The following is a 17,768-nucleotide window of genomic DNA, read 5'->3' on the forward strand; positions in this document are numbered from 1 at the left end:
TCGGGCTGAAAAAATAGGCTGAATTTGTCACGTGGTGCATTTTTATAGATGTGCAAGGACAGGTGCATCATGTGCTTAGGGAAGGAAATTCTTTTTTTTTTTAGTGCTGCTATGCTTTGGTTCTAAAAGATGAGAGAGGCGTCTTCCTCGAAGAAAGTAAGAGGGCAGGGAGCTGGAAGGACAGGCAGGGTGATGCTGGCAGAGGCTCAGGAAGCAGGGAGTGAGCTGGGGCCTCAGTGCTGGGAGAAGCAGAGCTCTTGTCCTGGCACTGCTGGCTTGGCAGCGGGCAGTGGCTGCTCTCTGCCTACAGCGGGGTCCCAGGGCTGCGAAAGCTCTGCTCAGTGAAGCTGGCATTGGGTTGAAAGATCCCAAAATATAGCTGTAGTAAGCAGCACTTTTTTGTTTTAGTGGAAATACTGCATTTGACAAGGAGCTTTGAATTTTACTTGGCAGGAGCCTAGCTATGAGTCTGCAGAGTGATTACAGCCTAAAACTGTAAGAGCTCAATTCAGGAGAGTTAAAAAAAAAAGTCTCAGAAATACTAGATACACTTCAAAAGGGATTAAAGGAAATCCCTTTCTTAGAGAAGAAGAAAATAGATTAAGTTGTTCTGAAAAACAGTGGAGCTGCTTCGTACATATGGCCCACGTTCAAATCGCTGTCAGCGGTACTCTGAGACCCGCCTCATTTCTGACGGGGTTAAAATGGTGCCGGGTGATTGAGCCAGCAGAGGAGACTTTCCTCCTAAATCAGTACAAATCCGTGCAGTTTTCTGAATGCAGAAAATGCCCTTTCCTGCCTCCTTTGGAATACAAAGTACCCCCAAAGCAGGATGGCTGACCTCACGCCAGGGAGGCAGAGTGTGCCCCAACGTAGCACCAAGCGGCGAAGCAAGGTGCTGCTTATTCATGTTTTCACCAGTTCCCTCCCTATCAGTCTCTCCTTGGCATCTCTAATAAAAAAAACTATTAGCTTAATACTAACACATCACTGTTAGTATATTTAGTAGTCCGTTTTGTGTTATTTTCCGTGGTTTTCATTAAAGTATCAGTGTAATTGATGTAACTGGAGGGTGCAAGGTTACACTCTGGGTAGTTCTTTGCTACTACCAATGTCTGTCTTTCTCATATGCAAAATGTACATCTTATTTTATCGTTTTGTATAAACCTAAATATTTAGGTGTATACCCAAATAGATTTGCACATACGTGCCTCCTCAGCTTGCTCCAGTTACCTGCCATAGTATTCCTAGCAGCATTATTCACTTCTTTTTCTAGCTGCTCCAGCATATCTCATTCCACTCAGCCTGTGTATTTATAAATGTAGGCAGTTATGTCAATTTATGCATTAAAATACTGTATCTAATCATTGAACGGAAATAATTATATGCTCAGAATAGGCCTGCATTTGCACAGTCAGCTGAAAAAGATAATGCACATAATAGTTTGGGTTCTCTGTGCACTCACTGCATTGCTAAACCACTTATCGTCTTAATAATCAGTTAGTATTCAATTCCCAAATACTAGCTAGTCTATTAAGGCTAAAATGCAAAGTTACATTATTTTTCATGCACTTTATTTAAGGCATTATAGGGAATTTAAATATAGTACTTTAAAGTTTTAATTTGGGATTACAAGATAAGTGCTTGTGTTTTACCGAGATTTACTCAGCAGATGATGTGCAATCCTCCTTTCAAGTGTAATTGTATAATTAGGCTGATAATGACGGTATCAATTTAGCAAGTAAGAGCTCTTGATAAACATTTTCACTCTTCCCTTACCGATTTAGCATTTTAGTGCTAAAGGACTGCCAGAGCTGCGAGAGCAGTCACTCCAAAATAAGTTCATTTGACCCGTGGCGTCACGGTGCCGAAGGGAGAGGTGCGTGCTGCCCTTGTGCACGATGTGCTGGGACCAGGCTGTGCTGGCACAGGGATGGAGCCGTTGGAGGGAGCTGTATGGGATGAGTGGTTCCACCTCGCCCTGAGCCTGCCTGCCTGGGCACTGAGCCTGCTCAGAGTAAAAATAATGAGGGAAGGAAAAAGGAAGCAAGTACAAAAAATATTACAACTCTTCTAGCATCACAATTACCAAAGGGGCTCTCCGGGTTCCTTCTTTGACCTCATCGTGCAGTCAGTGCAGCTGTAGGGCTGCACACATCGTGTGTGAGGGATGGAAATCCTCCTGATCGGTCAGGCGTGGCTGTGGGCTAGGCAGGAATTCTGCCCGAGGCAAAAGTGAATGTAGGCCCTCATAACCACCAAAACTGTTCCTTGACTCCAAATGCACGAACGTCTTCTGTGATATCTTGTTCAGGCCTTATGCAGACAGCAGCAGTACGGCTGCTGCTGCATCAAAAAATACCTTTACTTTGTTCTTTCTGTTAATTTTTCAGGCACTGATATTGAATACCCAACTCATAATAGTCCTTGCTTATTGAGCTTCTCTGGAAAAAAGAAAACAACAACACATTATATAGATTAGAAGCGACTGCATTGCACAATACTCATCTTTATAGCGTTATCCACTGTTTCTAAACCATTCACATAAAAAATTACTCTTGTCTGTGTACATCCCCCCAAAAGTGTTCTGCACACACAGGAGAGGAGGCACTGAGGCTGTGGGAGGGCTGAGGACGGCTGGGTCAGCCCAGTGCCTCCTGTGTACCCACGGGCTGTGCAGCCCTGGCAGTGGGTTTGTCCCCAGCATTGCTTGGGATTGATCAAAGGTAAAGGTCCAAGAAATAATAATGTTCTTCAAAGAGCACTTCATGTTCGAGACTCACCAAAATAGCAAGTTACTAATGTAGAAAAAGAGCAGAAGAAAGCAAACAGCGGGGCGGTGATGGAGCACAGGAGGTGCAAGGATGACCAGAGCCTGGTGCCTCTGTGGGGTGTGGGAAGCAGCCACTGGCCGCCTGCCCACCCGTAGTGGTTTCCCATGGGAAAACTCGGAATCTTCATTCCATGCCATGTTTGATAGCATGAAACAACTGCCTCAATTTATCTTAAATTGCTTACAAATTGATGCAAGACCCTTTCAGACAGAGGCATTTTGTCGGTGGTGTGTTTTCTTAGCTTTGCTTTTTGAGTTAGCACGTTTTTTGGTTGTTTCGCTTTTTGGTGAGTTATGCATGTTTTCCTAGCAGTAGAAACAAGACATCGAGGCACTCCAGAGCCAACTTCATTAATGTTTTGGCTAATTAGAAAATGCATTTGTTACCAGTGAATGTCTGCTTTTGATAGAGGTATAAAACGGAATTCCCTGGATTTTGGAAGCGTACAGCATCACGTGTTATTTTCTGAGCTGTTGGAAGCAGCGTGGAAAGCACAGCCAGAGCTGCCTGGCGTTCAGCTGTCACCCTGGGCAGCTGGAGGAGGTGAACGGCTCCTCTGACGCCAGCAAAACAGCAGTGGGGAAAAGGAAAAGGCAGCAGAGCGTGCTGCAGACAAGTGTCCTCCCAGGCACTGGTTGAGCCACAGTGATGCAGAAAGAGGTGTTTTTCCAAAATGACTTGCAAGGGTTCTCAGTGCTTCTCGGTAACGTGCCCCAGGCATCCTGCTTCTGCAGACTTAATTCAGCACTTGGCCGTGTTTATCCCTGTGAAGCATAACACAATTCCAAGTACAATGTTGGTAGTAAAAAAGCAAGCATCGTCAAATAAAAGCAGTGCCAGCTGTGGAGTTTGCAGGTAGGCTCGGTCCTTAGCTTTGTCGTTTGAAGGGGGCACTGCAGATAGCGGGCTGGCTGCTGTGCAATGCAGCACAGGCTTTCAGATCTGAACTACAGCCTGACGTGTGTGGACTGGCTTCTCTGGTCCATTGCTCTCCATTTGAATGCTCTGGAATATCGATTCAGTGAAATGTTTTCTCTTAGGCTTTTCAAGGCAGCAAAGGACAGCAAAAGCCTCATTTGGATTGAGTTTTCTAAGGGTTATTCTTACAGAAAGAAAATGATTTCCAGTCCTGCAAGTTTGTACTTCATTCCGGTGAATAGTTTTCATCTTTATCATCATGAATAAATGTCTTGTTACGCAGAAATGGTGCATTTAGCCAATTTTGAAACTGTGTCCTTGTATACCAATTTACAGGGCATGACCATTGGAAAGAATGCAGGTGTAATGCAATTCTGCAGCCATTCAATTTGTTCCACTCGAAGCGCATCAGCCGGTCTGTTAATATAACCTGCTTCTTTCCTGAGATGTTTGCTTTTGCACATTAAACGTCTTTGGCTTCTTGTGATGTTTTGTTTCTTTTTTTGCATCCGAGAACATTTCACTTCCATTTTCTTAGTTTAATGTAAGCAGGCTTATTAGTCATTAATTATTTTTATATTTCCTCTGAGTCCCATCGATTATTTAGCAAGTAATGACACCGAATAGGTATTGATTCCTAAAGGCTTGGTTTAATTTGAGCAGAAGGGGCTATAGGGGCTTACTGGAGATCTATACAAATTAGGTCCTTGCTGGAAGCGAGAGCAGAGCGTTGGGGCTGGCGTCATGCAGCGTGACCGAGTGCTACCTAAACAAGTCTGCCTGGTTCATATGAGATGAGGAATGGCTGTAATGAAGGGGCGTTGGGAAAGGAGAATGTGTTAGGGTTGTAGTGGGGAGTATTTTTAATTTTTTATAGGAACCCGTGGAGAGGAAGGGAAGGGAGGGCTCCATGTGGGAGGGGGGACTCGTGCCTGGGTGCTGGGGACCTGGGCACCACTACAGGGCACGCGGCCAGGTCTGGTGGGATCCCAGGTGTAAGAGCCTGGGGATAAAACTGCCCCACTGCGGTGGGTATGCCAAAGCCACCAAGGGCACCCGGTATTTACTGCCAGGCTTCATTAACGTGTAAAACCCAAATTTGTCTTGCTGCCGCTTGTTTAATTACAGAAAACTTGGGTATGAAGCTGAGTCAGATTGAGTGGAAAAAGGCTTATTGCTTTCTATTCCAGCAACACCAGGGCTGAAACAACTGTGGAATTAGAAATCCATGTGAGACAAATAGAAACAAGGTGTTTGGTGAACCCACGGGGTTTCTCATTGAGAGGCAGCATTTCTGATTGGGTTTACAACCAGCGTATCAAAGTGTGTGTGCGAGGGAGGAAGGCTGCGTTGTTTGTGATCTCAGACCAGAACACTGTTAATATCCTTTTTCCTCGTGTTCAGCTTCATCAGATCCCCACAGTACAAAGCGCCATGCAACTCAGATAGTGCTTTTCTCCTAACCCCTCCAGTGCCCTCCTGCAAGGATGATTAGCCTGATTAGGGGTAAGGACGGAGCAGCACGCGTGCCAGCAGCACGCTCCTCTTCCTCTGCAAGTGGCAGCACTCACAGGCCCCCACTCCCCCTTCCCAAAAAAAGCTTGCCCTGAAAACATAAGAAAATGTAAATTAAGTCTTTTTTTTTTCCTGTAAACAAAGATGTGTACAAGTTGCAGAAATCCTGCCGACAGAACTTGTTTAGCAATCTAGTTTAAGTCTTCACTTTTCCACTGTCCCTTAAGTTACTACGATTTAAGTTACTGTGATTTAAATATGGATAAGAGTGGAGTAAGTTAAATTTTTGTTAATAGCAATAAATGGTTTTACTGTTGAGCACTGAATTTCTTTAGAGATGGATATCATCTTCTGCGCTAGGGTGTGACTTCCTAGCAGAATAAGCTGATATTCTCTAAAAAGGTTTCAAAATAAGATCCCACAGATACTGGAAAGTAGGAGATGATGGAAATGCAGCATGGATTTCAGATATAAATCTAGTAGTGCCTTTCAAACTATGATCTGAAACTATTTATATGGAGCACTATTGCTGTGGCCTGAAATAAGCAGTCGTGCTATAACCAAAATAACGCTGCACTCAGTCTGGATGCGCTGCAGCTCTGCAGAGTGCTTCTTTAAAATAAAAATAAGCACCTTGCTAAATATAGTCCAAAGTGAAGCCCAGTAGGCTGAAGAACTGTTCCTAAAAGCCTAACCCTGCTGAAGAAGCAGTGGAGGTCGCTGCAGGTGGTTGTAAAGCAGTCGTAAGCTGGGTGTAAGTTGGAAGCCCGGTGCAGGACATCAGGGCTGTAAAACCCTTCCCGTGTGTTCTCAGCCTGAAAGCTCAGCACAGTGGGGGCCTCCCGAGAGGGGCTGATTCCTGGTGCTGCACAGAGCAGGAGCAGGGCTCTGGGCACCAGCCCTAAGGGTGCTGCAGTGGGTGCAGGGGCACAGGGAGCTGGGTCCCACGCGGGTGGGGGGAGCGAGCCCCTTTGGGCTGCTTGCGGACCATTTCTGCAGCTTTGGCTTCACTGTCCCTTTGGATAACAGTTCCTCGGATATCAGTCATCTAGAATTAGATTAAATCAGACCACATAGAGCATCTGACATGCTTTTGGCTTCTGGTTATCTTTCTTACTGACCCCAGGTGACCGTGTGGCAAGCCCCTGGAGACTGGTTGTTGTGGCTTTGTGCTGAGCTCCTTCCTTCGCTGTCCTGTTCCTGGAGCGTGTTGGTCTTGAGAGGGGTGTTGCAGGCTGCTGGTTCACTTGTATGTTAACCTCTGAGAGTCACATACACAAACCTGCAAATAGGGTGGGAATGGCAGCGATATTTGCATGCCATGCATCCTACCTAGAAAGTGTTAAGAAGCTGAGTATATTGGTGGACTGACTTTGGCACTAAACGGGTACACCTGATGGGTTTCTTCTCCACGTAACGAGTTTCTAGCCTATTTCTAATTTTCTATTTTCCTACTTCTAATTTTCCTATTTCTAATCAGTTCCTATTTCAAGGAGCTGTAGGAAAGGCACATCACTGTGTCTGCTGGCTCGCTGCGGGCTGCAAGTGCTGTGGGCAGTGCTGGTGCATGCGGGCTGTCAGAGGGGGGGTGTTTGTGTCTGATGTGGCCATTTCTGGCCTCGTTCCTGCCATCTCCAGTGTCTGGGACATGCAGCCCTGCCTGTGTGCTCCCATGTGCATTTCCACTTCCCTGGGCACACACACAGCAGCAGGTAAGTACGTGCCTTGTCTGGCTGCCGTCTCAGCGGCACCGTATGTTCTGCTAATCCATATGCTCTAAATTAGAACGCAGACTGCAGCCTCCCTGAGGGCTTCCCAGCTGATTTCCCCCCTCCCTGACTCATCTGCTACCTTTTCTCCCTCTGTGACCCATGTTTCCTATGGGTGGCCCTCGCACCACCCCTTGCTGGTGGCAGCAGGATGCTGCTGGGCTCGGGTCTGGCACCCAGAGATGGGTGCTAGGAAGGGTGCCGGGGATCCCAGTTTGTTACTGGGGCACAGCACCTTGCAGGAGGGAGCAGCAGGGTCCCGGGAGAGGGAGCTGGAAAAGTCCAGGCAGTGTGCTATGGGACCACGGGGATGAAGGTGTTCACGGACGGGGTTTTCTTTCTGTGAGCATCAAAGTGGGCAAACACTGTACAGCATTTTTAAAAGGGGATCTTGAACTAATCACTATTTGGTCTGAAATTCTTGGATTACGTACAATTGAACCTTGGTCCTGAATGGTTAATGTCTTGGGAGACAAAGGAATCAAGGAATTCAGTGGTCTTGGCTTTTATCAGAAAAAGAAAAAATGTATTTTTTTTCAAGAGTTTCAATCTTGCTAAATTAATTATTTAATGCTTGTAAATATCTATGGTGTAGCAGCAGTGCATGTATTCACCCAACGCTGTGTTATAATTTCAGGTAAGAAGGAATTATTTTTTAAAAAAAAAAAAAAAAAAGGAAAATGATCAGTGATGCCTTCTTTGTAGCTTTGCAGGAACCACACTGATCACGTCTCTTAACAATTTCAGGTGTTGTTAAGGTGGATTATGGCGATGTGTCGGTCAGAAAAGCACTAAGAGAAAACCTGAAGTGTAAACCCTTTTCGTGGTACTTGGAAAACATCTACCCCGACTCGCAGATCCCAAGGCGCTACTACTCTCTTGGCGAGGTAGGAATCGCTCATTTATTATGCTGAATTAAGCAGTAAGTGCACTGTGCACATTGCAGAACCACTGGGAAGGTGAAGTTGCTTTGGAGAAAGGAATAAAATGCTTGTGTGCATTCTCTGGGTCTTATTCACCTTTTATTTTGAGCAAATTATATATATGCTAAATCTTTTTTAAGGGGTATTGCTGTTATGAAAGTGTTCACCATTAAAAATCCATCTTTTAAACTGGGCTGCGTGTCGGAAAAACAGGGTTTGTGATGAATATTTTCAAATGATTAAATAATGTGGAATGGTTGAAAAAGCTTTCCATCATCATTTATCACTTATATGTTGAATAGAAAGTAAGCTTCTTTTTGCCCCCCTTCTTTTTCTCTTCTTTTTTTATTTTTTTAATTAAATGTGTTTGTTCATTGATAGTGTTTTCAGTCGAGGCTGCCTGGAGCTGAATATCACAGACATTGCTAATAATCTGATGATTTGAGTACTACCAAGAACCGAAGGCTCTTTAAAATTCAGATAATTTGCTGTTAAAAATATTCTATTGAGTTGTATCTAAGCTGACTTCTGAAAGCTCTTGAATGCTTTGATTTAAAGGTAGCTACTGATAGAATAGCAATCAAAGGAGCAAATGGCTTTATTGCATCCAGGAAAGTAATTTGCTATTGAAACTTGCAATTGTAGTGAAAAATAAAAGCCGCAGTAGGGTTTTGAGTTTAACTATGACAAAATAAAGTGAAACACGGGTTTACAGCAAGGAAAGAACTCATCTAACAAGTGTCAAATAATAAGGATTTGTACAATATTGTCAGACTGGAAAATAAAAGTATGAGGAAGTAATACAATAGTTATTAAAACACCTTATTTTTAACAACACAGCCTCAGTTTCTATGGAAACAGGCATTCAGGCAGGATCTATGAATTAAAACTCATGCTTGACTATTGCAGCTGCCGCCTGCCAGTTGAGCAGTAAAGTGGATTTTTACACCTAAAACTCCAGTCCCCTAATCAGCAGTAATGGAGAATTTTAAAAACATCTGAGGTGTATTCTCAGAGTACTTTTCCTCTCTCCCAGCAGTGAATTGAAATATGAGTGTTGCTTTTATAAACTAAGTGCACAACTTTAAAATGAAATTTCCCGTGTGGAGCTGTACAGAACTGAAGTTCTTCGGTGGCTGGTGCAGCTTTTTCATCGGAGACTTGCCAGGCAGATCCTGCAGACTGCCAGGTCTTCCTTTGCAACTAAATTTTCCCTTCAGTTAGAACATAACCCATATGCAGTTACTGTGCTAGATTTGAGTTTCCCAGATGAACAAAAATATGCCTCAGACAGGGCATAAGCTTTTGGCAAAATGCGGTGAATGCTGAATACGCTTTTTTGTATTTTACTCGTATCACGTTGTAAGGGAATAGAATGTAAATGCAAGACAATAATTTTGTGAAGCTGAGACATGATAATCATGGAGGAGTTTTCAAGTCACTTTTCATTTTAGCCCTCTGTTTTAATGAATCAAGGGATTGCAAAAAAAATTACCTTTCTCATGAAAACACTTGACTGTCTATTTCGACAAAAAGGTGATTTAAGAAAAAGAGGCTTGACTGCAGCTTTTCATGGAAATGAGTTTGAGAAAATTGAAGTAGCTCTGTAAGATGTGAAACAAACATTTCTTCCCAGAACGAAGATGGAGTTCGGGCAGTTCTCTCATTTACCCACTGCTCAGGATTGGGATAACGTCCAATTATTCCAATCAATTGTGTATTTTCAGAGCACAGTTCACACCAGTTTTGCCAAAACACCAAGGCCCAAGACATGTCTTGACCTTCCTCCCATTAGCAAGAAGATCACCGCGTGCTGTTGGCCGTGGCAAGGAGCAGGGCCCCGTGTTTGTGCAGCACTCCTACAAGAGGTCTGGGCTGAGGAAAATGTTTTATCGACAAACATTGGCACTATCTGTGGGTGACAGCTCCGTACCTGTTAGAGCAGAGGAGGGAGAAGGTGCTCCATCAAGGAGCTGCCCGGCAGCCCCTGCTCGGAAGGAGTCAGACACGAGAACTGCTCGTGCTGTTTGTCTGTCTGGGGACAGGGTCAGCCCTGCTGGAAAGAAATATAAACTCGTGTCTTAGGCAAAGCACTGCTTTTCCATTGCTAAGCATATTTCATCTGTTAACAAAACAGCACAAGGCACTGGAAGAGATTCAGCTTGAATGCCGTTCATCCTCTCACTTAATATGTAATTTAAAAACTCATTATGCTTTTTGTAATTATTTCATATTCTTTCGGGAGTGTGACATATTTACCAATTGCAAGTTGAAATGCGTTCATTTAGCTGAATGCATAGATAATGTACTTTTTCCTGCAGCTCACAGTTATGTAATTTTTTTTCTGCAAATATGGCATTTAGAGACATACATTTTTTATGGAACGTTTCTTCTCTTTTTTTCTTCAGATCAGGAATGTTGACACCAACCAGTGCTTAGACAACATGGGCCGCAAGGAAAATGAGAAAGTGGGCATTTTCAACTGCCATGGCATGGGAGGCAATCAGGTAAAAAAGAAATAAAAGATAAATGTTAAAGAAATATTTTTTGTACAGTAAATGCTTCAATCTGCTGCTGTGTAACCATGGGCAAAATAGTTTAAAAAAAAATAAATAAATAAAAAGGAAAAACTGGTTAGAATTCTCCCGGAGTAATGCAGGAGCTGCAGTTTCACCTGTCAGCACTCCTTTCCCTCTGCAGAAACAAGTGCCACTCGTGTCGCTGCAGGCAGGGGGTTTGTGCTGGGCGCCTGTGATGTGTTCATGCTGGAGCCACGTGGGTCCTCGGGCACCGCAGCGCAGAGGTGGCTGTGCTGCATCACTACAAAAAGGAACTGCAGCAATTAGCAAATGTATTGATGGAAGTTCCAAACCTTCTGAGATTTTGAGCTTCTTAAAAGCTTTAAGAGTACTCAGGTAGTCACTGTTTCAAGTGACAGCTGCCCATTTTGAACACATACTGGTTCACGTCCATAGGTCCTGCTTTTGTAGGTCTAGAGAAGTATCTGAGTGAAGACATTGAATTCATTCCTCTTATTTAGAGTGCAGATCCTAAAGAATCCCTAACCAATGGTAAACCAAACTCTTCTTTCTGAGCCTTCCTATGCCAATATATCTCAAATCACCATAAAAAAAAAAAAAAGAAAAGAAAAGAAAAGAAAAAGAAAAAATGGATCCAGTCTCCTTTATACTTCTCACATCAACCAAAATCCGCAGGTAAATGGGCTGTGTACACCTTCGGAAGGGACACAGGGACACTTCCCCTGCGTTTGCATGACCAAGGAGCACTATCTGTGATCTGGTGGAGGTTTTGCAAGGAGTCTGATCTACGTGCAGAACATTATTCATGCGTTAGAGCTCATACACAACTCCCATTAAAAGTTATCTCTATTAACTTCTGTTATAATGAGAAATTAGAGCTGAGCTAAGTCATGTAAATGCTGGGGGCGGGGGGGCTGTACGGTTACAAAAATAGCTGAGGAACAAAACTCCTTCAGAATGAAAATGAAGCAAAAATAATACCTAGCTCGTTAGAGCCGAGCAAGATGCATGTGTGCTATCCAGCTGGAGGCACAGGCAAATATCTCATGGCTCCCAAAGTGGTTTAAAGGACTTGAGGATAATAAGATTCTAAAAATATGAATATCTTTAAAAAAAAATAAAGAAAAATGGTGTTCATTGAGTGAGGCCCCTCATTTAGGAATTGTTTTGAGATTACAGAGCAGTGGAGGATTCCTCGTTATGTTGGCATGGGCATTTCTGATGGCCATGTTCCAGTCACCGGGTCACGGCTGAGTTAGGAGTACTGATAGCCCCCAAAATAAATACTGAAAATCTAATGCAGTAAAATGTGATCTTAGAACTGTTTTCTTTGCTTTATATGGAAAATAAATGCAAATGTCCTCAAGATCCTGCCTTCAAATCAGCTGCAGCCGGGGCAGGGCTTTAATGGCAAGAATATGAGGTTTGGGCATCGATGCATCGCTCTCCCAGCACGGTGAGCTGCTGGCTTTGTGGCATTTTAGAGGAAATTCATTCCATTCACTGGCCTGGCACTGGGCAAAGCAGGCTCCTGTTTTTCCTGCCTGCAATCATCCCAACGGGGCGATGGTTAGCCTTTTGCTGTGTTGCCATGGCAATGGCATCTCCTCCCGGGGATGTTCGGGGCGCTGAGCACAGCAGCCACCCCGCATGTCCCAGGGCACCGGGGCCACGTGGGTTCCCACACGGGTTCCCATGCAGGTTCCCTCCCAGGATCCCACATGGGTTTCCCTGCAGGTTCCCCTGCATGCATCAAGGCTGTGCTGGGCAGCGAGGGGCTGTGGCACCATCCCCTCCCCTTCTGAAGAACAGAAAAAGCTACAAACAAGTCCCCATCGTCCTGCATTTCCCTTAACGAGAAGCTTCACATCAGCCAGAGCCCCACCGAAGTGATGGTCTGGGGGATTTTTGCCATTTTCTGCGCAAATTGGGAGCATTTTGTCGGGAACTATTTCGAGTGAGTGGGGAATTGCATCCACTGGGGGTTTGCTCAGTGGTACCGTGCCTGGGGCAGCTGCTGCAGGCTGCCCTCAGAAAGAGCGTGGTGTTTTATAGGGTTTAGTAAGCAGGCAAGGCCAGCACCACTCCCTTCTGGTACAGAAAGTTCAGGCTCAGTACTCACTGACAATTAAAAAAAAAAAAAAGAAAAACAAAGACAAAAGCCCACGCTTGTTAGAGGTTTTTTTTTCCCCCAGTTAGCTCTAAGTTATGAGTCTTTCAGAAACTGTTCTGTTTCACAGATTTTTCATAGATTTTTCATTTTTCCCATTCACAGTAAACGTAGGTATTTTCAACGCCTCTCAAACGCGAGCACTTCGTGTAGCAGTATCTAGAAAGTTTTCATAAAATCTCCCTCTGGAAGGATTTCTTTGTACACTACGGTAGGTTGCTTGTTGCTGAGAACAGGTAGAAATGTGTGAGCTGCCTGTATCGGGAGGGTCCCCTTTCACAGCAGTCCTCCCTCCCGAGGACATCACACAGAGATGTTTGTGCCTGGCAGGCAGGGGCACCACAAACCCTGAGCGTAAGCCTTGTGGTGAAAGCTCCTGCTTTGGCCATGGAAAACACGGAAACGCAGCAGTCATACTTCACATTTTTAGTTGGATAATTTATCAGTGGCTGCAGCCATTCAGCAGTGCACCTAACAGCACTCCGGGCATGAGTAAAATCGAGCAAAGCACTGAGCTCGGTGACAACTGGGCGCCCCTTGGTGCTGCTGGCAGTGCTCTGCAGCGGGTCCCAAACCGGCCACCTGCAGCCTGGCCGTACAGGGAGCACTGCATGCGTAAACACAGCGCCCGTTAGAGGTTTCACGAGTGTAGTGCTTTGATTTTACTTAATATCTTGAATAAATGCTAGGTTTCTTAAATGGTTACCGGGAGGTAGCTTAGCCAGCCCTTCTTGGCTTTTCCTGCCTTTCTCACCTTTGGCAATCTCCTGTTTTCCCCGATTTTGATCTATGTGTAGCTTCTCGTCCTCTAAACAAAACCATCGTGAGCAAAACTAATTATTTCTGATATTTGGCTAGTCCGTTTTGCTGATAGATGATTTCCCTTGCAGACTTTACATCATTCTTATGTACTGATGTTATAAACCTCTGGGCAGGAACTGTCTGACACCGTGGATTTGCTCAGGGTGCAGCACAGCGGAGCTCTCGGTGATCTCCAGCACAATCATAATAACTATGATTAACAGGGAACAAAGGAGCAGTGCCTGGCTGTTAAATAACAGCATCTTTTGTTTAACGCAGTCAGAATGAGAATAGTGACTTATTTTTAGAGTCTACGTGAAAACTGAATTGCTTCTTCTTTAAATTGGCAGAAATAGTCCCCAGGGAATGGAGGAAAGCTAGCACTGGATGTATAAATCGCAGCAGTGAAGCCTGGGTAGCTAAGGTGCAGGAGAGGAGCGCTGGCTGTACCTGCTAGGAAGCGGGAATTCGGGGGGATGCTGCTTGGGAGGAAGGGGAAGAGATGCCTCAGAAAGGCTTTGAGAAATGCTTTGCACGAACAGCTTGTGTTCCGATGTGTAGGGAGCCATCCATTACGAAGTGACAGCAGCCTGAGAAACAAAACCAGGCCAACAAAGCAAACAAGCCAGCCACAGCCCTGCCACCCCCGTGGAGCCAAAAGTCAGCTTTTGTTGCGGTTTTTGTGCAAACTGCTGAATGCACTTGAAACCCCCGTGCAGTAACAGCGGTTAGGAAAGGACAAAAGATTGCCTTGTGGAGGACAAAGGGCTCGGTATGGGGAAGCTGTGTTTGCCGCTCACACAAAGGGGTGATTCCACCTGTGTTTTCCCAGTGCCATCTTCTGAATGTGACAAAAAGGCAGTTTCTTAGCAACCTGGGAAGCTGTTTCCTGCGGCACAGCTCCGCTGTGGCTGTCCCTGTCTCCAGCAGGCGCTGGCAGCCAGCACTCTTTTCTGCGATTTTGTTCATTCTTTCGTGCTCGGACCATTTAATGGAGCTGCAAGTACTGATTTCAGGCTATGATAGCTGGTGGTAATTACAGTGTTGTCTTGGTCTGTGGGCCCGAGCACCAGGATAAATGAATTCTTGGCAGTGGTGGCTGGAGGCAGAGGGAGCAGCGGAATAATTTTTGCATGAGCTTTCCCACGCGAGCAAGGCGATTCTGGCCTGATGGTGTTGATGCCACCGACTGCTGCAGGTGACTGTCTGTGGGACGAGATGAGTTGCTTTCATGCCACCGAGGATCATCACCTAACCTGCTTTTTAGGGATAAAAGTTGTCACTGCTTCCAAGCGTAGGAGCAGCCCCACAGACAGCAGCGAGCTATTCTGGTGCCCTGAGCTGGGCACGCGTGCAGACAGCACCTGTAGGTTAGGTTTATACCTCCCTGGTGGGACACGCTGCCTGGGCAGGTTGGTTTGGTGGTTGTTCAGATATCAGGTGCCATTACGGTACCAAAAACTAAAGCCTGCTGCTTACATCATCTGGAATTAAAATAGGGCCGGACCCATCCAGTCCCAAAGTCTCCAGAGGATGGGCTGGCTCGCTGCAGAAGGGCTTCTCTCCTGAGCAGCAGCGTGCCCTGCACACCCACGGCACCTCCGTGGAAGGCTGGGCTCATGGCAAGGGGCTCTCCTGTTTCACCCTGCAATGTGTTGTGTGAAATACACTATTTAATTAGCGGTAAGATGCGACGTATTGTTCCTCAGCCGCTATTTTTACACGGTGGCATTAATATAATTATATCTATAATTAATATGGATGTTAGTAAAATGGTGGCCTGATAATTTTACATTGTCTTAATTAGCATTCATTTTTCTTTCTGAAGACTGCATGTTTTGCAAATCCATCTTCTGTAATTGTTAATTCAGACATCGCTTATACTTTCAAAAGATATAATGGAGCAGTGTATTGCAATTATCAAAGAAGAGAGGAAAAAGAAAGAGGCAAATGGAAATACATTACAAAATCCAAGTATTTGCTTTCCATAAAGCACAGAAGAAAACATCTGCCATGTCTCTGAGGCTAGAAGAAAGTGTCTGATGCAAATATGTTTACTGTATAAAAACACAACACAAATAAGTTGAAAATTAAAGTAGAAGTTGCTTCAGGATAAATGCTGCTGGATAAATCTCTTAATAATTAGCATGGTAAAAGATAAACTATCTGCACAGTGTGTACGTGGAAGTACATGAGAGATTCCTGCGACCAAATTCTGCTATTTCAACTGAAAAATACTTTGTGCTGCAAATGTTATCAATGATTTTCAGATTAAAAGAAAACTTGGCCATTTTTTTTTGTTCCCCTTAGAACACGACAGCAAGTGAATAATTCTGGCATTTTACCAATGAGTAAGGTTTTTGGTTGAAATTGCTTAAAAGAATGAACAAAGCCCCCCAAAATGCTTCTTGTGTTGGATATTGATTATGGTAACATGGGAGTCGAACAGCTGCTTCAGATTAATGGTTGCTTTAACCTAGGCCTTCAATATTTAAACTACATGGCATCTTTCTCTGCCCAGCCTGGTCCTGCGCCAGTTTTGACCAAGGATTATTTGTAAGGATGTGACAGATTGGAGCTGAATGCTGAGCGCTGCATTTGGTATGAGTAGCACCACGGGAAAAGCAGGGAATGTTTTACTTAGAAATGAACTATGTCTAGGGGGATACATACCTCTCCCAACATACAGGTATATATTTTTCAATAGATGCAGATATTGCAGACTAATAGGAGCACCAATAGCATTTTTGTCCTAACTTAGGTTACTTATTAATGTATCTCAAATTACCATTTCTTGACTTCCATGCTTATTATTCGGAAAATAATAATAATTCAAAACAATGTACTGAAGGTGGAGTTTCTGAAGTCATGAAGAATGATTGAAGAAAGTTGCTTTTGATGTTGCTGTGTTTTATTCTGAGAAGAATTTTCAGGTGATGGTGTAAATGAGAAGTTCACAAACAGATAAGTATTTCTTTCCCAAACCTTCAGATGTTGCTGTTGGTCCCGAACATGGACTGCTCTTGTACCTCTTTCAAAGAAACCTTTTCAAAATGATACTCGTGTCTCTTCCTTGGTTAGCCCTCAGCTACAAGTTTTCTTTCCTAAATACTTCTGGGAGGTAAAAAAATGAGATGTGTAGTACATGTAGTTAGCTCTCAGCACATCGGCAAGCGCTGACAAAGCTGATGTTTGCAAAATAGAGGAGAAGTCATATGATATTTTTAAAGGCCGTGGAATTGCTTTTGTACACAGAAAATGGAGGGAAGGGAAATGTGTATTTAAACACTAACACGTGTGAACACTTAACTGGCATTTCTGATGTAGACCCAGCTCACCTCCTTCCAAAAGATGCTGTGCTTTAGATTATGATCTCAGCAGAGCACTCATAGCTTGGTATTTAAAAATCTCTTCCCTCTTGAGAGAAGCCTGTCTGAGTATTGGCCTGTGTCCAACGTGTTTTTAAGTGAAAGCAACACTTTGAGAACCTCAGGTTTGATATCAGTGATTTATCGCTGGATGAATAAATGCAAAAGGCAGCTGGTACTTTACTGTACCTGTGGATCCTAGATTTTCATCCAGACAAGTCGCTGGTGAGTCGTGAATAAGAAATAACAAAAAATGGAAAGACGGCTGATCTTAGCAGCCCATTGCTTTCCCACCTTTGTCTTGCTGCTGTGAGCCGACAGCTCCGCAGCTTTCTTTGCATGCTTGTTTCGTATTCCGTGATCTAAATGATTTATCTGAACCTCCAACTTCAAATTACTTGCCTCTATTCCCTCGGCTGCTTTATGCAGTAGATAAATTCTACAGGTGATTTAGGGAGAATTATCTTCACTGCCCACCACTGCCAAGTGTCACGTTTCCAAGTGACTCGGAATCCTCCGCCCTCAGCTTCCTGCGCTGAGGTTGTCATTTGCTGCCTGATTGATTCTTATTCCTTGAGTACAATTAATTTTTTTCACCAAAAGTCTCAATGGATAGACACTCCCTGGGGCACTGCAGTGCTCGTGGTTCAGAGTTCAGCCTCGGCTCTTTTAATTAGTCTGCAGGCCTTTTGCGAGAGGAATAGATTTTACAGAAACAGTGAAATTGCAAGGAATTGTTGTGTATGTCCAGATGTTGTATTCAGCTGTGTCTTTTACCTCTGCTAATTGAAGCATTGCTCCGTACGTGAGCATTTTACATGGTGCTGACAACGCTGTTTCTCAGCTGTATGTTTCCATACAGGTTTATACTCATCAGAACCTGAATGGGACATCATAATCTCACTATTTGTCATGGTATTTATCAGTCTT

The 17,768-nt window shown here is 44.2% G+C and overlaps 1 protein-coding gene across 4 annotated transcripts in view; it reads left to right on the forward strand.

Annotated features, from left to right (window-relative positions):
- Window positions 1-17,768, forward strand: part of GALNT13 (polypeptide N-acetylgalactosaminyltransferase 13) — a 127,715-nt gene that overhangs the window by 95,260 nt on the left and 14,687 nt on the right. For all 4 annotated transcript variants that reach the window (XM_032189990.1, XM_032189988.1, XM_032189991.1 and 1 more), the window contains exons 10-11: window positions 7,784-7,923; window positions 10,368-10,466. In XM_032189990.1, coding sequence (XP_032045881.1) covers window positions 7,784-7,923; window positions 10,368-10,466 — 239 coding nt within the window. The remainder of the gene's footprint in view (window positions 1-7,783; window positions 7,924-10,367; window positions 10,467-17,768) is intronic.

This window comes from Aythya fuligula, chromosome 6 (genome assembly GCF_009819795.1).
Source record: "Aythya fuligula isolate bAytFul2 chromosome 6, bAytFul2.pri, whole genome shotgun sequence".
Taxonomy (NCBI): Eukaryota; Metazoa; Chordata; class Aves; order Anseriformes; family Anatidae; genus Aythya; species Aythya fuligula.